Raw genomic sequence first — 21021 nt, 5'->3', positions numbered from 1 at the left:
AGCTCTTGCGGGCTGCCCCAGCACAATCCTCGGGCATGTTGGTTGTCGACAAAAGCAACGCATTTCATTGTGTGCTTCGACATCCATGTGACGAATAATGCTAATCTTCTTCACCATCACCTCAGCCTCTGGGTTCCTCATCACCAGCCCTTCTGCCCCCTGTTGGTGCCTCAAATGCCACTGGACGTGTTTCAGATGGGACCTTTGTTTCTTCGTTCAACACACCCAGACGTCCACAGTTTTGCTTTCAATGTGTTGGCCGTCTTAGTACGTAAAGTCAGCTCGGGCGGACTGGGTGGGTGAGATCCAACGACCAGAAAGGTGGTTCTGCAACGCTCAGTAGAGAGTGAAGGGTATGACGAGGCAAAGAGGACGTCACGGTCATCCTCTGCAACTAAGGAAGGACCCCAGTTTGTGACACTTCTTCGTACCACTGGACCTGGGCTTCTGAGGTTGAGAGAGTGGAACTGCCCCAGTGCAAAAACCTCCTCTGCACAGGTTTCCTGTCATTGTTGGATGGGACAAACAGCCCTCTGGAAACTCAGTTCCCTACAAAGTCAGGTAACTCCCTGCTGAGTGCAGGAGATGGTGAGAGTGCTATTTTACATCTTTGTCACCTGAAGTCTGTATTTCACAGCCTGATTGCCAGCTGGCTTCACAAAGTGGCTCCTGATTGGTGATCAAGGCCCAAGAGCACTCTTCAAATTAAATAGCCAATGCCCTCTGAACATTCTCCACAGATCAATAACCATCCTTGTTCAAGCTGCTCTGGGCTGGTTGTTAACCCTTAGCACCCCACGTTTGTACAGCCCAGATCCCCTCTCGCAGTCACCCATTGCTCGTGTAAACTGGCCTCCTTTCCCACCACATTTCGCCGAGGTTTAGGGGATAGGCACACGGCCACAGGATGCTCCTGATTCCTCACAAGACGTCCGGGATCAATCTGAGTCAGAATCAGCTTTAATATCACTGGCATATGTTGTAAAATGGGTTTCTTTGCAGCAGCAATACATTGTAAAATACAAAAATTTTTGAATTACAGTAGATATATACACACACACACATTAAATGGTCAAATTAAACTAGTGCAAATATAGAAAGAAAAATAGTGAGGTAGTGTCCATTTAGGAATCGGATGACAGAGGGGAAGAAGCTGCTCCTGAATTGCTGAGTGTGTGTCTTCAGGCTCCTGTACCTCCTCCCTGATGGTAACGATGAGAAGAGGGCATGTCCTGGGTATTGGGGTCTTTAATGATGGACGCCACCTTTCTCAGGCATCGCTCCTTGAAGATGCCCTGGACGCTACGGAGGCCAGTAGGTCAGACCCTAGTATAAGGAGGACCTGGGGGGAGTGAATTGGGATGAGTGTAGATTTGCAATTGGTTGCTTGAGATTCTGTGTAGATGGAACTAATTAACATGGAGTCCAACTAACAACTAACTTTCTGTCTATTGGTCAACGGGGAATTGTTTATCCTAAAACGAATGCTGTCCAAACTAGAGTTTTTATTATTCTAATATAATTTCTCATTGTTGCTACATCATTTCATTCTGACTGTATGACCATCTGGTATGGTGGATGGGGAGAGGCCGCTGCACCGGAATGAATCAGGCTGCAGAAAGTTGTAGCATCTCGGGCTGTGCATGCTCACTCTAGAGGGCACAGAGGATGTTGGGGCCTCTCTGGAATGGAGCACAGAGCCCAGACCTCATGAGGCGCGTCCGTTTGCCTTGCCCTCCAGTTGTGATTCAGCAACGTCACAGGGGCCTCGTATCCCTGAACGCTGCACAAAGTGAAGGCGAAGAATCCCGTACGTTTTACTGTGCCCACACCGGAGCAGCGGGAAGAATCCCACCTCATGGCCACTTGTGGTGGGAGGTGCTGTGGGTCTTCCATGTGAGAGGAATGTGCTCCCGGAAAAGATGGGTAGTTATTCACCTCCACGGATGCTGCCTGACCTGCTGAGTTCCTCCAGCATTTTGCGAGTGATGTCCAACATCTGCAGAATCTCCTGTGTGTCTGTGCTTGTGCTACAGCCTCTTGGACCAACCCATATCTTTGACCCTCCACCACTAGTGTCTGCTCTTTCAGATATCCGGACACCGAACAGGGGAATTCCCTCCCCAAGTCTCTCCTATTCCTTCAGCCTCTCTCCTCCGCTGCTAATCACTCAGGCCTGGATTAACAGTCTCATTTCACATCTCCTGTGGTTTGGTGTTGACCAGGGACTCTCCTAAGTTGTTCCAGTCTATCTCGGACTGCACAAGGTGCCTCCACTGGGATATGGGACCAGTGACCCTCCCTACAATCCCCCACAGTAGGAAACGTCCCATGGCGAAGGACTAGCCAGGGAAACCTAGTCATAGGTTTTTTAAAAAAAATCGGATAGGTATATGGACAGGAAAGGAATGGAGGGTTATGGGCTGTGGGACTAGGTGAGAGTAAGCGTTCGGCACGGACTAGAAGGGCCCAGATGGCCTGTTTCCGTGCTGTAATTGTTATATGGCTATAAAGCCATACAACCTCAAGACATAGGAGCAGAATGAGGCCATTCAGCTCATCGATTCTGCTCCACCATTCCATCATGATGCAGTAGGATCCTTGCCTGGTGCCAATATTCCCAACTCAACAAAGAAAGTGCTGATGGGAATTTCAAGAGTTATCCAGTTCTTCATTTTAGGAGGATAAGACACAGGAACAGAATTCGATGAAGTCTCTGCTATTCCATCATGGCTGATTTATTATCCCTCTCAAACCCATTCTCCTGCTTTATCCCACTACCTTAGATGCCCCGACCAATTAAGAATCTGTCAACCTCCACTTTAGGTACATCCAATGACGTGACCTCCACAGCTGTCTGTGGCAATGAACTCCAGATTCACCAGCTTCCAGCTGAAGGAATTCCTCTTCATCTCTGTTCTAAAGGGATGTTCTTCAATTCTGAGCTTGGCCCTCTGGTCCTGGACTCCCCCAGTATGGGAACCATCCTCTCCACGTCTACACTATCTAGGCCTTTCAGTATTCAGTAGGTTTTAATGAAAGCCCCCTCATTCTTCTAAACTCCAGTGAGTACAGGCTCAGAGCCAGAAAAAAGTGCTCCTTGTACATTAACTCTTTCATTCCCAGAATCATTTTGAACCTCCTCTGGATCCTCTCCAATGCCAGCACATGCTTTCTTAAATAAGGGCCCCAAAGCTGCTCACAATAGTTCAAGTGCGGTCTCACTAATGCCTTATAAAGGTAAGGTCAGCAAGCAAACTCACACAGAGAGGCACAGCACGGAAACAGGCTATTCAGCCCACCAAACTCGTGCTGGTCATGAACCACCATTTAAACTATTCTACTGTCAGGGTGATGGGATAGAGATATATCTCTACCAAAGGAGGTGTAAGGTGCTCCTTCCCTCCGTTGGCCTGCAGGTCACCCTTGGGCAAGGTGTAGCACCTGCTTAGCCCCCGATCAGGGTCATGTGAAGCCATGGGAGCAGGTGGTGGATGGTCGTACGAGCAGCCGGTGCAGATCACAAGTCCTGGTTATGTGACCACTGACGCCAGGCAGACAATCTCCGAAAAGTATTGATAATGGCTGGGGTCACCCATCTTGTAAAGACACTGCCCAGAAGAAGACAATGGCAAACCACTTCTGTAGAAAAATTTGGGAAGAACAATCATGGTCATGGAAAGACCATGATTATCCATGTCATACAACATGGAGCATAATGATTGAATGATCTCCCTTTATTCCAATCAACTCCCCTGAGTCTCCAGAATGGGAAAAGTAATCATTTAAGAGGTGGTTCTGTGATCCTGATTGGTTTTGGTGACAATCTAATCGTGTTTTGCTTTAGTAAGCTATGGAGAGATACAACACAGAAAGGCCCTTCAGCCCATCAATTGAATACTGACCATCAACCACCCATTTACACTCATCCAACATTAACCCAAAGTTTTTAATTTCCCACAGATTCCCATTAACTTCCCCACCCCCCACCCCCAAATCCTACCTCTCACCCACATGCTAGGGGTGTACTTACACTGACCATTACACCTACCGACCCACATGTCTTTGGGATGTGGGAGGAAACCGAAGCCCCGGGGAAAATCATGCACAAGGGTGAGAACGTGCAAACTCCACACAGACAGCGCCAGCGGTCGGGATCAAACCGAGATCCCTGGAGCTGCATGGCAGCAGTTCCTCTAATACTGAGCCCCTGTGCCAACCGAAAGAGTTCCTCTAATACCGAGCCCCTGTGCCAACCGAAGTTCCTCTAATACTGAGCCCCTGTGCCAACCGAAAGAGTTCCTCTAATACCGAGCCCCTGTGCCAACCGAAGTTCCTCTAATACCGAGCCCCTGTGCCAACCGAAAGAGTTCCTCTAATACCGAGCCCCTGTGCCAACCGAAGGAGTTCCTCTAATACCGAGCCCCTGTGCCAACCGAAGGAGTTCCTCTAATACTGAGCCCCTGTGCCAACCGAAGGAGTTCCTCTAATACCGAGCCCCTGTGCCAACCGAAGGAGTTCCTCTAATACCGAGCCCCTGTGCCAACCGAAAGAGTTCCTCTAATACCGAGCCCCTGTGCCAACCGAAGGAGTTCCTCTAATACCGAGCCCCTGTGCCAACCGAAAGAGTTCCTCTAATACCGAGCCCCTGTGCCAACCGAAGGAGTTCCTCTAATACCGAGCCCCTGTGCCAACCTAAAGAGTTCCTCTAATACCGAGCCCCTGTGCCAACCGAAGGAGTTCCTCTAATACCGAGCCCCTGTGCCAACCGAAGGAGTTCCTCTAATACCGAGCCCCTGTGCCAACCGAAGGAGTTCCTCTAATACCGAGCCCCTGTGCCAACCGAAAGAGTTCCTCTAATACCGAGCCCCTGTGCCAACCGAAGGAGTTCCTCTAATACCGAGCCCCTGTGCCAACCGAAAGAGTTCCTCTAATACCGAGCCCCTGTGCCAACCGAAGGAGTTCCTCTAATACCGAGCCCCTGTGCCAACCGAAAGAGTTCCTCTAATACCGAGCCCCTGTGCCAACCGAAGGAGTTCCTCTAATACCGAGCCCCTGTGCCAACCGAAGAGTTCCTCTAATACCGAGCCCCTGTGCCAACCGAAGGAGTTCCTCTAATACCGAGCCCCTGTGCCAACCAAAAGAGTTTCACTTCTCCCCAGAGTTATATCGAGAGTGAATGAGCAAGAAGCAAGGCGGCATGCATAAGGTAATCTCTTTATTTTGTTTCTACTCGGCTGACTGGCGTGACTTCAGGCATAGTGTTATCAAGGGTGAAGGTGGCACCGGGGGGGGGGGGGGGGGGGGCGGAGCGGGTTAACTCCAGATGATCCTCTCGGTCAGCGCACTGCGACTTGACGACATTCCGACCAAAGTTTCTTCCTCTCTGGAATGAACTTTGCCTGAAGGACACAAGAGGCAGGAGATCAACGAACACAGCACATTACAACATGGTACAGCCCGTCAGCCCACATCGTTCTGCCAACCCTTTGACCTACTCCGAGATCAATCTAACACTCCCTTCCATTTGTTTCATCCATGTGCCTATCTAAGTCTCTTAAATGCCCCTAATGTATCTGTCTCTACCATCACCACTCTCTGTGTTTGCCCTTCTCATGTTCCGACTTGTGATTTTCTCTTTGATGTTACTGCTGCAAAACAACTTTCCCTTCGTACAAGTCAAAGATGATAAACTTGATTCTGATTCTAAAAGATGGAACACAACTGAGTTTGTGTGTTGATAGAAACCCAACGATTCCTGCACCTCTGAGGGTGACAGATTATTGAAGTAAGTCATGTTTTGATGTACATCTTACAAATGGTTCATTAAGGTTGTTACAGCCGGGGTTGGTAATGGGGACAAGCTCCCACTACCTATCAATGGTGTGTGTCTCAAATAGCCTCTGACAGCCAAGTCCAGCTCCTGGCCTTCACGTGTGGCTTAGCTACTAAGCCGGGTGGAACTGTTTCTACTGACAGGAGAAGGGGCAAAGGTGGATAACTAGTGGCTTCGGATAGTCGGCCGTGTTTGGCAGCTCATCTCAGAGAGGGAAATCTCTGATCTGAAACCTCTGCTGCCTTGGGGCTCTACCCACTCATGGGGAAGGCTTCGGGAGTAAATCCCGAAGAAAAATCCGGAGCTGAATTCCCTACATTGAGCTCAATGCTAACTGACAGTTCATGTGATACCGCAGATACCAAACTGTATCGATCTCTGCCGTTCCTTTGGGTTCAGCAGATGTGTGGAGAGGGGGAGCTTGCTACATGGGCAACAGCTTGCTCTCCGTATCGTACTGCCCAGGTTTGTGTATCACGTAGACACCTTGGACACAACATCCATGGTCAACTCTGACCAAGGAAGGCCCTCACCTCACCTGTTACAAATAAAGCTCATCTTTTAATGTTTTGATTAAATATTGGTAAGGGTTGATGGGGTCGTGCCAAATTTCTTCCGTTTCCTGGGCTACAGGGACTGGTATGTGCTTTCATACTTCTGTTACCTTCTGCCCAGCGGGAGTGGGGGAGGGGGGAGAGAGAATGAAATACACCATGTGTCAAGCAGCAGCTGTGATGAAAGAAACAGTCGATGACCTGAAACATAAACTCCTTTTTCTTTCTGTACAGATGCCGCCTGACCTGCGGTGTATCACTGACATGTTCTTTTGTACATAGTGGCCACTTTATTAGGTACCCCTGTACACCTGCTCTTTAATCCAAATATCTAATCATCCAATCGCGTGGCAGCAACTCAATGCATAAAAGCACACAGACGTGGTCAAGAGGTTCAGCTGTTGCTCAGACTAAACATCAGAATGGGAGAAGAAACCCACCTCTACTACCACCCCTGGCGGGGTGACTTTGATTGTGGAATGCTTATTGGTGCCAGACGGGGTGGTTTGAGTATCTAAGAAACTGCCGATCTCCTGGGATTTCCACGCACAACACTTTCTAGAGCAGGGGTCCCCAACCTGTTTTATACCTTGTTCCAGTACAATTAAGCAAGGGGTTTGTGGACTCCAGACTGGAAACCCCTGCGAGTCTAGAGTTCACAGAAAATGATGTGATAAACAAAAAACAGCTCTGTGGGCAAAAAAAGCTTTGTTAATGAGGGAGGTCAGAGAAGAACGGCCAGACTGGAAGGCAACAGTAACTCAAATAACCACACATTACAACAGTGGTGTGCAGAAGAGCATCTCTGAATGCACAACACGTCAAACCTTGAAGTGGACGGGCTACAGCAGCAGAAATCCACGGACATACACTCAGTGGCCATTTTATCAGGTGCGGGAGGTGTCTAATCAACTGACTATGGAGTGTATATTACATTCTGCCTTTGGATGCCTGGAGGTGAAGAGGGTTTAACCCTTTACCTTACCTTAGTACGCCTGGAGCAGTCTGGGAAGAGATGTTCACTCTGTAGCAGCCTTTCCACACTACCTGCGGTCTGCAACAAAAATAAAGTTTACTCTGGTTACACACACAAAACGCCAGAGGAACTCAGCAGGTCAGGCAGCATCCATGGAAACGGGTACAGTCGATGTTTCGGACCGAGACCTTTCAGCAGGACAGGAAAGAAAGAGGAGAAGTCAAAGAACACTGATTAAACTGTTCCCCATTGAAGAAAAGACATGGCAGTACCAAGGACTTTACATTGAACCTTTTGAAAAAATACCTTGAATTAAAATGTTCACATGCCAATTCCTAATTCTGTCTTGGTCTCAGAGGTGACTTAGTCAGTCTAAGTATTAAATTAACAAATTAAAGCTCTTTGCAAGTTTTTTACTGAGTCGCTAACGAAAGGTGGTTGTGACTTCAGAAGTTAGGTTTTTATTTTCATTTAAAATTTTGTTTGGTTTAAATCACTTTCTCGGTTAACTTCTGCTGATCTTGCGTTTTTAAATTGCAGGGAAGAACAAAGTTCATTATGTGGGTGTGGTATGACCTGGACGATCACGGTCTTTCCATGACCATGATAGTTCTTGGCAAATTTTCCTACAGAAGCAGTTTGCTACTCCTTCTTCTGGGCAGTGCCTTTACAAGACGGGTGAGCCCAGCCATTATCAACACTCTTCAGAGATTGTCTGCCTGGTGTCAGTGGTTGCAAAACCAGGACTTGTGATCTGCACCGGCTGCTCATACGACCATCCACCACCTGCTCCCATGGCTTCACGTGACCCTGATCGGGGGCTAAGCAGGTGCTACACCTTGCCCAAGCAGAGGGAGGGATTGCCTTACACCTCATTTAGTAGGGTTATAGCTCCACCCTGCTACCCCAAGTATGAAGCCAAACAAACTAAAGCACATTTCAAGTATTTTACTGAGTCATTGACAAAAAGTGGTTGTGACTTCAGAAGTTCAGATTTTCATTTAAAATGTTGATTTATTTAAATTACTTTTATGGCTAACTTCTTACGAAGTTGCATTTTTTAGCTTGCATGGAAGAACAAGTAGCGACCATATAGCATAAATCTCAAAGGCGATTGAAGTCAGGTAGCACAAAGGAGCTGACTCCAGGAAACAGAACGGGGAGATTCTCTTTCCACAGACACTCGCTAACGGATGGAGGCTGAAGGGTGGGTCAGTAAGGCTGGTGGTGTTGTGGATAGTGTGGAAGGTTGTCGTAGGTTACCACAGGATATCGATGGGGTGCAAGTCGCAGACCTGGGCTGAGAAGTGGCAGTTAGCGTCCGATCCAGGAAAGTGTGAAGGAATACACTTCGGAAGGTCAGATTTGAAGGCAGAGTACAAGGTCAATGGCTGGATTCTTAGCAATGCGGAGGAACAAAGGGATCTTGGAATCAGGGTCCATCAATCCCTCAAAGATGCCACACAAGTTTATAGGTGGCGAACAGGGGTTCCCAACCTGGGATCTATGGACCCCCTGCTTAATGGCATTGGTCCCTGGCATAAAAAAGGCTGGGAACTCCTGCTGGGTTTTCAACACAGAAATACCCTGCCAGGGGTAGTGGTAGGGGTGGGTTCTGTACAATGAAATACCCTGCCAGGGGTGGTGGTAGGGGTGGGTTTTGTACAATGAAATACCCTGCCAGGGGTGGTGGTAGAGGTGGGTTTTGTACAATGAAATACCCTGCCAGGGGTAGTGGTAGGGGTGGGTTTTGTACAATGAAATACCCTGCCAGGGGTAGTGGTAGGGGTGGGTTTTGTACAATGAAATACCCTGCCAGGGGTAGTGGTAGGGGTGGGTTTTGTACAATGAAATACCCTGCCAGGGGTGGTGGTAGGGGTGGGTTTTGTACAATGAAATACCCTGCCAGGGGTGGTGGTAGGGGTGGGTTTTGTACAATGAAATACCCTGCCAGGGGTGGTGGTAGGGGTGGGTTTTGTACAATGAAATACCCTGCCAGGGGTGGTGGTAGGGGTGGGTTTTGTACAATGAAATACCCTGCCAGGGGTGGTGGTAGGGGTGGGTTTTGTACAATGAAATACCCTGCCAGGGGTGGTGGTAGGGGTGGGTTTTGTACAATGAAATACCCTGCCAGGGGTGGTGGTAGGGGTGGGTTTTGTACAATGAAATACCCTGCCAGGGGTGGTGGTAGGGGTGGGTTTTGTACAATGAAATACCCTGCCAGGGGTAGTGGTAGAGGACGGTGCTTGAAGGAGATTCAAGAAACTTAGGTAGGCAGGTGGATGAAAGAAATATGGAGGGTTGTATGGGGCTGGGGGAGGGTTAGATTGATCTTGGAATGGATTAAAACTTGTAAATGCCTGCAAGAAAATGAATCTCAAGTTACTATATGGTGACTTATACGAACTTGGATAAAAATTAAGATCATAAAACATAGGAACAAATTATGTTATTCAGACCATCAGTTCTGCTCCACAATTCCATCATGGCTGACTTATTATCCCTCTTCATCCCGTTCTCCTGCCTTCGTTTCGGAATCTTTGACACTTTGACTAATCAAGGACCTATCAACCTCTGCTTTAATTACGCTCAGTGAACTGGTCTCCAGAGCTGTCTGTGGCAATGAATTCCACAGATTTAGCCATCTGGCCAAAGAAATACCTCCTCATCGTTGTTCTAAGTGGATGTCCTCCTATTTTAAGGCTGTGCCCTCTGGTCCTAGACTATAGGAGACATCCTCTCTGCATCCACTCTATCTAAGCCTTTCAAACGGCTTCAATGAAATAGGTTTGAACTCTGAACTTTGAGAAGCCAGAACTGGGTGTTGGGGTTGTCTGAATCTGAAATCCAGCTCCCCCCCACCACCCAATCTTGCTCATGCTGCCCTGCAAGGGGCTCAGGTGAGGAGGCGTGGAGGGAAGGAGATAACCTGAGGGGAAGGGGAGGGATGAAACAGGGAAGAAGATACCTACATCCTGAAAGGAGTCAACGACATCAACGGCGGCTTCCCGCTTACCGCCTGGACGCATGTTGAAGGACCAATGTTGGGCAGACAGTAAATTGACCAAGATGGCGGCCAGCACAAGGCTGACGAGCATTCTCTTTGATGTCGGCATCCTGCAGAGGAAAATCTCCGTCTAAACAAGGACAGAAAAATATTACCCTAGAAGCACAAAAAAAACCCCACTTTGAATATTGTAAAAATTCAGGAAAGAGACAGATGTCTACCTGCTCTACACCTCCTCTGTAATTGCAACACTGTCTGCATTCTGCTTTGTACTAAGTTCGGAATGGTCTGTCTCGATGGCACACAAGGCAAAAACTCTTCACACCCAAACTGGGGGAGTTCAGCAGATTAAGCAACGTCCAGGGACCATGATAGTGTAGTGGTTAGTGTGATGTTACTACAGCCGAGGGCATCAGAGTTCAGAATTCAATTCCCACACCGTGGGCATACGTTCTCTCTGAGATCATGTGGGTTTCCTCCAGGTGCTCTGGTTTCCTCCCACAGTCCAAAGGTGGGAGGTTAATTAGTCGGTGTAAGTCATCCCATGATTAGGCGAGGGCTAATAGGTAGGTTGCTGGGTGGTGTGACACGTTAGGCTCTATTGCTAAATCAGGGGTTCCCAACCTGGGGTCCACAGACCCCTCAGTTAATGGTGGGGGTCCATGGAATAAAAGCAATTGGAAATCACTGCTCTAAATAAATACATTTGATATAAAGAAACATCTGTGGAGTGGAATAAAGAGTTGACGTTTCCAGCTGAGACCCTTCGCTAACTGTTTTTCCCCCTCCGTAGATACTGCCTGACCCGCAGAGTTCCAGCACTTGGTGTGTGTTGCTTAAGATCTCCGGCATCTGCGCAATCTCTAGAGTCTGTAAAAGCTTTTCACTGTATTTCAGTACATCTGACAGTAAAAAACCAATACCAAAGCAGCCCAGACTATAAACAGCGGATACCGAGTTTATAGGATAAATATCAAAGATTGCAGTCAGAAATTCCAGGATTGAGTGCGGTTAGTGTAACACTGTTTAAGCGCCAGTGACTGGGGTTCAGTTCCGCCACCGTCTGTAAGGAGCTTGTACGTTCTCCCTGTAACCGCGCGGATTTCTTCCGGGTGCTCCGGTTTCCTCCCACATTCCAGAGATGCTCAGACAGGGTTAGTGACTTGTAGACATGCCAACACTTGCAGGCTGCCCAGCATAATCCTCGCTGATCTGCTTTGACGCAAATGCCAGATTTCACTCTGTGCTTTGATGAATATGTGACAAATAAAGCTCATCTTATCACAGGGCAATTTACAATGACCAATTAGCCTACCAACTGGTACGTCTTTGGACCATGGGAGGAAACCAGAGCACCCGGAGGAAACGCACACTGTCACGGGGAGAACGTGCAAACTCCTCACAGGCAGCAGTGAGAATTGGTACTGTAAAACATTGTGCTAACCACTACGCTACCATTTAAAATTGCCACACTAAACAGTCCAGGTCTGGTAAGCAAAGCTCCCTACTCCATAGAAGTGTCCAGTGAAGGATCTTACAGGCTGGAGTAAAGTTGATCGTAGCTTCCCAGGCATCAGAGTTATTCCATCTGTGCCTGGGCCGCTGGTAGGACTCAGTGTTGAAGGAGTGATGCTGTCCAGCCCAGCTCTCGTTACGTTTCAGTTTTCAGATGTTGGATTGCTCAATGGACTGGGGCATTTCCAACGACTCTGCAACTTATAAATTCTCAGAATTATTTATTTGCTATATATAGGTACTTACATTTTAATTTGCACAATTTGTCTTCTTTTGCACATTGCTTTTTGATCAGTCTTTATGTAAAGTTTTTCATAAATTCTACAGTATTTCTTTATTTTCCTGTAAATATCTGCAAGAAAATGAATCTCAAGGTGGTATAGGGTGACATATACGTACTTTGATAATCAGTTTGATTCAACAAGATTCCCCTTCATTCTTCTAAACTCCAGTGAGTACAGGCCCAGGGGCATCAAACACTCCTCATACGTTAACCCTTTCATCCCTGGGATCATTCCCATTACCATCTTCTGCATCCTCTCCAATCCCAGCCCATCTTCTCCTGGATAAAAGGCCCAAATACTTCAAGTGTGGTCTGACCAATGCCCTATAAAATCTCAAACATTACATCCATAACGTCTCGTCCTCTCAAAACGAATGCTAACGTTTCACTTGCCTTCCTCACAGCTGATTCAACCTGCAAGTTAACCTTTAGGAATCCTGAACGAGGATTCCCAAGTCCCTTTTTGCCACATGGGGGTGACACCACTATGGTGAAAGTGACGCTGGACCTTGCTAGGTGGGGAAGTTATGTAGGGAAGTTCTCCAGAAAGGTGGAACTGTGTTGAATGATGTCCTCGGTGTAATTCTGAAGTACTGAGGGGGGGGGGGGAGTGGGGGTGTAAAACATTCTCCCCTCAAATTTTGTGACCTTCTTGGTTGCCCAACCTCACCCTTCAGTGGCAACAGCACCATCAGCAGGAGCCGGGTACCAGCCAGCATTCTGCATCTCCTGCCCTGACGTGTTGGAAGGGCACCAGGGCTCTTCACCCACAGCAGAGGCAAACTTCAATGTACATTTATTATCGAAGTATGTATATGTCACCATATACAACCCTGAGTTTCATTTTCTTGCAGGCATTTACAGGAAAATAAAATACAATAGAATTTACGAAGATCTATAAAACAAAGACTGACAAACAACCAATGTGCTAAAGACAAACTATGCAAATAATAAAAAATAAATAACCTTTTACTCTGTTGTATATCTTATCATCGTTATGTGCCATGTCGTATGACGTAAGTGATCATGGTCATGATGTTCTTGGCAAATTTTTCTAAAGAAGTGGTTTGCCATTGCCTTCTTCTGGGCAGTGTCTTTACAAGACAGGTGATCCCAGCCATTATCAATACTCTTCAGATATTGTCTGCCTGGTGTCAGTGGTCACATAACCAGGACTTGTGATCTGCACCAGCTGCTCATACGACCGTCCACCACCTGCTCCCATGGCTTCACGTGACCCTGATCGGGGGCTAAGCAGGTGCTACACCTTGCCCGAGGGTGACCTGCAGGCTAGCGGAGGGAAGGAGCACCTCACACCTCCTTTGGTAGAGATGTATCTCCACCCCGATACCAAAAATATATTAATATAAAATAAATTGTATTTATAATTTCTTTTTGCAGTTTTAATTTTATAATTTCTAACATTTATGGCACACAGAACTTTGGCATTCATTTCAGAATATCTCAACTGGCCATATATCTCCTTCATCTCTATCTCACCCGATCCTCTCCTTCCTCTTGTTATTAACTATCTTCCCTCAACCCCATTTATTACCTTCCTGTCTCACCTGACCTCTTTATATTCCCTCTACACTCTCTGTGGTCTCAACCATCCTTCTGTCCCTGCAGTTGCCGACCGACCCATTGAGTCCCTCCAGTAGTTTAGGTTTTTCCCCAGATTTCAGCATCTGTCATCTCTTGCATCTCCTTCCAATCTCCCTCATACCTTTATAGGAGGCACCAAGTTCCCCGATCTCACCCCACCTTCAGATACAAACCTTTTCCCCTCTGGAGTTTCCTTCAGTTACAGGGTAAGGATGAATAGGTTTGAACTTCATTCTCTGGAGTGTACGAGAATGAGGGGAGATTTGATAGAGGTTTACAAAATTGAGGGGTATAGGTAGGGCAAGTGTATGTCCACTGAGTTTGGGTGAGACTACAGCCAGAGGTTAAGGATGAAAGGTAAAATGGTTAAGGGGACCATGAGGGGGAACTTCTTCACTCAGAGGGCAATGAGAGTGTGGAACGAGCTGCCAATGGAAGAGATGGTTGTGGGTTAGATTTCAACATTTAAGAGAAATTTAGATAGATACATGGAGGAGAGGGGCTTGGAGAGCTATGGTCCAGGTTCAGGTCGATGGGGCTAGTCAGCATAATAGTTTGGCACAAATTAGAAGGGCTGAAGGACCTATTTCTGTGTGTTGGTGATGATTCCATGGTGACTCTGTGCAAACTAAGACCAGGTGAGCTGGCAATGCGCTTCCAACTTAGAGCAAGTCATGCAGGTGGAGGTTGGAATGTCCAGACTTGGACAACTGGATCTCTGGCTACAAATTCAAGTCCACCTTGCCTGCCTCGGTCAGGCCCTCTCAGTTACACTCAGTGACCGTTTTATAGAGTGGCCATCGAGTGTATGTTTGTGGTCTACTGCTGCTGTAGCCCATCCGTCAAGGTTCAACGTGTTGTGCATTCAGACGCTCTTCAGCACACCACCGTTGTAACGTGATTGTTTGAGCTGCTGCCAGCTTGGAGCAATGTGGTTCAATTGGCTCCTCCAACCTCTCACATCAGTGAGTGTTTTCACCCACAGAACCGCCTTTTGTTTCTCACATCATCCTAGAGACTGTTGTGTGTGAAAATCCCATGAGATACTCAAACCACCCCGTCTGCCACCAATCACTCCACGGTCAAAGTCACTTTGATGACATTTCTTCCCAATCTGACGTTTGGTCTAAACAGAGCTTCCCAACCTGGGGTCCACGGGCCCCTTGCTTAATGGTATTGGTCCATGGCATAAAAAAGGTTGGGAACCCCAGCACCTCTTGACCATGTCCGCATGCTTTTATGCAATTATGGTTAGATATTTGCATTAGCGAGCAGGTGTACAGGTGTACCTAATGAAGTAGCCACTGAGAGCAGATCAGTTGTCACTGTTCACTGACAAAGCTCAAACAAAAAGCTTTGTCTACCGCTGGACTGAACCCTCGTCCCTCAACCACACTTCATTTACGTGTACAAGGAGAACAGTTCAGCCCCTTTCACTAAACAAAGAAATTGTATTTTTATACACAAAATGAACTAGTTAGATACAGCTATTGATCCGATGGAAACTTGGGGCTCATCTGAATCCCCTTATTTGCATATTTAAGTACCGATCATAATACATGGTGACACCCAAAATGCTGGAGGAACTCAGCAGGTCAGGCAGCATCTGTGGAGAGGAATAAACTTCTTTCCCCTCCACCTGACCTGCTGAATTCCTCCAACATTTTGCGTGCGTTGCTCTGGATTTCCAGCACAAGCAGAATCTCTTGTGTTAATCGAAATTCATATTTTAGGTTATAATAAACAAGAAAATCTATATGTTAAGGGCCAATAATACTTGGGAATTAGTAAGATAACTGTCCAATCATGAGTGTCGCCCTAGAACCCCTCTTTGCATTTTTATCTTGTCTTGGTATTCTCGGTGACCCAAGTTTGACAGAAAGTCTGTACAAAGTTTTCAAAGATTGTGCTCGGCCTGGGTGACTACGTAATGTCTGCACACTGTCACTGACAGCTTATCAACCTGACTGAACGTCCACACTCAGAAAAGGCTGTGCGCAGGGCAGCCCAGTTCTCAAAGGTTTGTGTTCAGCTCGAGGCTGCACAGAGTTTGCTCTCTATTCCACCATTTTAACCCTCATCTTAGACCAGGGCTCCCCAACCTGGGGTCCACGGGCCCCTTGCTGAACGGTATTGGTCCACGGTTGGGAACCCTTGCCATTCGGCCCATCAAGTCTTCTCTCCCATTCCATCATGGCTGATTTATTTTCCATCTCAACCCCATTCCTCTGCCTTCTCCCTGTAACCTTTGACACCCTTTCTAATCACGAAACTATCAACCTTCGCTTTCAATATACCCAATGAGTTGACATCTGCAGCCGTCTGTGGCTATGAATTCCGTCACCTGACTAAAAAAATTACTTTCCATCTCCGTTCTAAAGGGACAACCTCCTATTCTGAGGCTGTACCCTCCGGTCCTGGACTCTCCCACTATCAGAAGCATCCTCTGCACATCTACTCTATTTAGGCCTTTCGATATTCGGTAGGTTTCAATGAGATCTCTCCCTTATTCTTCTAATTGCCAGAGGACAGACCCAGAGCTGTCAAATGCTCCTTAAGCTGCACACGATGTGAGATATTGCCATTTACTGGTGGCCGACGGTGTAATGTAGAAAACAGGAGAATGACAATGAAAGAAGTACGGCGAGAACGCAACGTGCAGAAGGTCCTTACCTTGCTGAAGCTAGTCTCAGACTTCACTGCTCTGTGGCGACCGTGCTTGCTGCTTATATAGCAAGATGACACGAGGAGTCCTCCACATGAAGCCACGATTATGTTCAGTTTATAATCCCTTCCTCTGTCATTACTGAGCAGCAATTCAAAGGCATCAAATTGCTTGGCAATTCAGTCCCTCGGGAGCGACTTACTTCCTCAAAGTGGCCGGCCAATAAACGAAGCAGGAGACGCGAAAGGACGCGGATCCTGCGGTCTGGAGCAGAACAAAACGCTGGAGGAAGTCGGCAGGTCAGATCCAGATTCAGATTGATTTACCACGTGTACGTCGAAGCACAAAGTGAAGTGTGTCGTTTACGTCAACGACCAACCCAGTCCGAGGATGTGCTGGGGGCAGCCCGCGAGTGTACCCACGAACAGTCCGGCCACAACGTAGCGCGCCCAGAATCAGAATCAGGCTCAGCAACACCGGCATACATCATGAGGCTTGTTAACTCTGCAGCAGTACAATGCAATACATGATAATACAGAGAAAAGACTGTGAATTACTCTAAGTATATATATATATCAAATAGTTAAATAAATATTGCAAAATAAAGAAATAAAAAAGTATTGAGGTAGTGCTCATGGGTTCAATGTCCGTTCAGAAATCAGGTGGGAGAGAGGCAGAAGCTGTTCCTGAATTGTGCCTTCAGGCTCCCTGACGGTAGCAATGAGGAGAGGGCATGTCCTGGGTGGTGGGGGACCTTAATGATGGACACCGCCTTTTTGGTGCACTGCTCCTTGAAGATGTCTTGGATGCTACAGAGTTCTGCAGAACAACACAGAACACAGCAAGTGCAAAGCAAATCCCTTTTCTCCCGCCTACTCACTCACACATGAGGAAAGTTCTCCAATCGCAGAACAGGCCTCCAGCCTCAAGTCTCCAGGCTTCAGCCACTGGGCTTCAACTTCTGGTCTTCCGATCCACCTCCGGACTTTGATCTTTAGTACTGACTCCCGGACTAGCTGAGGGCAGGACTCTGAACTCCATGCCTTGAATGCTCTGGCCCTTGGGCCTTCTACTCGCAAGAACATCTGTTCCCAGGAGCCATGGACCTGGGACAGCCCAATATCCTCAGATGTCCTCTGTCACCCATACACATCACTGGCTTTTGAATGTAGGACGCATAGCAGAAGCCTAGACTCCAGCCTGATCTCTAACTCTCCCATATCCCTGTTCCTAATCCTCAATCTGACCTATAACTCCTCTCCCTGTCCTCAAATCCATCCCTACAAACTTAAACAACTAAATCTGAGCCAAGACCTCATCAGAAACCACAGTTTGGAATAGATGGCTTTGTTGCAAGTTTGCAGATGATATGAAGATTGGTGGAGGGACAGGTAGTGTTGAGGAAACAGGTAGGATGCAGACGGATTTAGACAGATTAGGAGAATGAGCAAGAAAGTGGCAAATTAAATACAATGTTGGAAAATGTATGGTCATGCACTTTGGAAGCAGAAATAAATGTGCAGACTATTTTCTAAATGGGGAGAAAATCCAAAAATCTGAGATGCAAAGGGACTTGGGAGTGCTTGTGCAGATTAACTCACAGGTTGAGTCGGTGGTGAGGAAGGCAAATACAATGTTAGCATTCATTTCAAGAGTCTAGAATACAAGAGCAGGGATGTGATGCTGAGGCTTTATAAGGCACTGGTGAGGCCTCACCTTGAGTATTGTGAACAGTTTTGGGCCCCTCATCTTAGAAAAGATGAGCTGGCATTGGAGAGGGTCCAGAGGAGGTTCACAAGGATAATTCCAGGAATGAAAGGGTTACCATACGAGGAACTTTTGATGGCTCTGGGTCTGAACTCACTGGAATTCAGAAGGATGGGGGTGGGGGGGGGGTGGAATCTCATTGAAACATTTTGAATGTTGAAAGGCTTAGACAGAGTAGATGTGAAAAGGATGTTTCCCATGGTGGGAGAGTCTAGGACAAGAGGGCACAGCCTCAGGATAGAGGGGCGCTCTTTCGAAACAGAAATGCGGAAAAATTTCTTTAGCCAAAGGGTGGTGAATCGGTGGAAGTTGTTGCCATATGCAGCTGTGGAGGCCAGGTCGCTGGGTGTATTTAAGGCAGAGATTGATAGGTTCTTGATTGGACACGGCTTCAGAGGTTACAGGGAGAAGGCCAGGAAATGGGGTTGAGGAGGAGAAAAAAGAAGGATCGTCCATGATTGAATGGTAGGGCAGACTCGATGGGCCAAATGGCCTAATTCTGCTCCTATGTGTTATGGTCTAAATGCCAGCAGCATAGTGGGTAGTAAGTAAGTAAATTCAGTGCCTATAAAAAGTATTCATCCCCTTGGAAGATTTCATATTTTACTGTTTTACAACATTGAATCACAGCAGATTTAATTTGGCTTTTTTGACACTGATCAACAGAAAAGTGAAAACTAACTTCTGCAAGTTGATCTATATTTATTACAATTACTAAACACAAATAATTTATTGTATAATTACTCACCCCCTCCTAGTCAGTATTCAGTAGATGCACCCTTGGCAGCAATTACAGCCTTGAGTCTGTGTGGATCGGTCTCTATCAGCTTTGCACATCTGGACACTGCAATTTTTCCCCATTCTTCTTTATAAAACTGCTCAAGCTCTGTCAGATTGCACAAGGATCGTGAGTGAACAGCCCTTTTCAAGTCCACTCCAGGACATTAACTTTGCTGTTTTTAAGCCATTCCTGTGTAGCTTTGGCTTTATGCTTGGGGTCATTGTCTTGCTGGAAAACAAATCTTCTCCCAAGTCGCAGTTCTCTTGCAGACTGCATCAGGTTTTCCTCCAGGATTTCCCTGTATTTTGCTGTCTTCATTTTACCCTCTACCTTCACAAGCCTTCCAGGGTCTGCTGCAGTGAAGCATCCCAACAGCGTGATGCAGCCACCATCACGTCTCACAGTAGGGACGGTGTGTTTTTGATGATGTGCGATGTTTGGCTTACGCCAAGCTTAGTGTTTAGTCTGATGGCCGATAAGCTCAATTTTGGTTTCATCAGACTATAGAACTTTCTTCCAGCTGACTTCAGAGTCTCCCACATGCCTTCTGGCAAACTCTAGGGGAGATTTCAACAGTGGCTTTCTCTTTGCCACTCTCCCGTAAAGCTGCCACTGGTGAAGCACAGTTGTATGTGCAGTCTCTCCCATCTCAACCACTGAACCTTGTAATTCATGCAGAGTTGTCATAAGTCTCTCGGTGACCTCCCTCACTAGCCCCCTTCTTGCATGGTCACTCAGTTTTTGAGGACGGCCTGCTCTAGGCAGATTTACATATTCTTTCCACTTTCTGGTGATTGACTAAACTGTACTCCAAGGGATATTCAGTGACTTGGAAATTTTCTTGTATCTATCTCCTGACTTGTGCTTTACAATAACCATTTTGTGGAGTTGCTAGGAGTGTTCTTTTGTCTTAATGGTGTAGTTTTTGCTAGGATACTGACTCACCAGCAGTTGGACCTTCCAGATACAAGTGTATTTTTACTACAATCAGTTGAAACACCTAACCTACACATAGAGAACTTCTAAAACCAATTGGCTGCACCAGTGATGATTTGGTGCGTCATATTAAAGGGGGTGAATACTTACGCAATCAACTATTTTGTGTTTTATATTTGTAATTAATTTACATCACTTTGTAGAGATCTGTTTTCACTTTGACATGAAAGGGGGGTGTGGGGTGTGAATACATTTTATAGGCACTGAATATTAATAAATAATAAAATATATTCCAGAAGATTGGCATTTAGCGTAAGACGTGTAACGCCCTGGGAAAGTTTTCACTGCTAATGTAAGGGTTTTTCTGTAGCAGCAGTGTTTGGGTTATGGACTGTGCGTCGTCCAGTGAGGGGAGTGTTTTCTCTTGCTGTGTGCCCGACACCGAGGTGATCTGGGTCTTTGGTTCGGTGGAAGATGGAGAGAGAAAGGAGAGGTCGTAGACACCAGAAAGGAGTGGACTTGGAGTGGGGCCGGGAGTCGATGAAGCCCGGGGGAAATCGATGGAGGACGAACGGAAGGTGCACGTTAGACTGTTTCATTAAAATGGGCCCTTTTCTTTTTGTTTTTATTTACTAACCCTTTAGTCAAATTGAGAATTATAAAGCTAATTTGTTTAATTGCATATGGTGTATGGTACTGATTTGTGACGGGAACACATCGCGCAGCATCCGCTCAAACAGGAGGTTCTGCACCTCAGATTTCACACGTTTGGTGAGGCCAGAGACCGTCTTCCCCAGTCTAACACTCCAGAGGGTTACAGTTGCATTTAGACAACAGGCCAAAAAGTAAACTGTTGAAGTGAGGATACATGGGTAGTAGCAGGGAGTTTAGTGGTATCAAAGCTTGGGGGAAGTAGCTGTTTCTCCACCTAATAGTCCTTGTCCTAATTCTACGTTACCTCCTGGCTGATGGTAGGGGGTGGGGGGAGATTCTGGGATGGATGAAAGGGATTCTAAGAGCTCTGTGTACACAACCCTCCTGATAAATATCTCAAATAGGTGGAAGAGATAAAATCAATTTACCAATATTTTAATCT

The 21021-nt window shown here is 46.8% G+C and overlaps 1 protein-coding gene across 1 annotated transcript; it reads right to left on the bottom strand.

Moving 5' to 3' along the window:
* Positions 1–5222: 5222 nt before the first annotated feature.
* On the bottom strand, positions 5223–20638 carry LOC140735617 (progonadoliberin-1-like). The gene is made up of 4 exons (XM_073060871.1): positions 16450–20638; positions 10339–10503; positions 7376–7444; positions 5223–5402 (listed from the first exon to the last, which is right to left on the bottom strand). The coding sequence occupies exons 2-4, from the start codon at positions 10480–10482 to the stop codon at positions 5340–5342; spliced, it is 276 nt and encodes a 91-aa protein (XP_072916972.1). The 5' UTR covers positions 10483–10503; positions 16450–20638; the 3' UTR covers positions 5223–5339.
* Positions 20639–21021: the final 383 nt, after the last annotated feature.

Source organism: Hemitrygon akajei, chromosome 1 (assembly GCF_048418815.1).
Source record: "Hemitrygon akajei chromosome 1, sHemAka1.3, whole genome shotgun sequence".
Taxonomy (NCBI): Eukaryota; Metazoa; Chordata; class Chondrichthyes; order Myliobatiformes; family Dasyatidae; genus Hemitrygon; species Hemitrygon akajei.
This window is presented reverse-complemented; position numbering and strand designations above follow the sequence as displayed.

Coding starts and splice junctions, on each gene's coding strand:
- LOC140735617 (XM_073060871.1), bottom strand. CDS start 10,482: ATGCCGACATCAAAGAGAATGCTCGTCAGCCTTGTGCTGGCCGCCATC. Junction 7,445..10,338: donor TCGTTGACTCCTTTCAGGAT/GTAGGTATCTTC, acceptor TTTTTGTTGCAG/ACCGCAGGTAGTGTGGAAAG. Junction 5,403..7,375: donor ACTGCTCCAGGCGTACTAAG/GTAAGGTAAAGG, acceptor TGTGTCCTTCAG/GCAAAGTTCATTCCAGAGAG.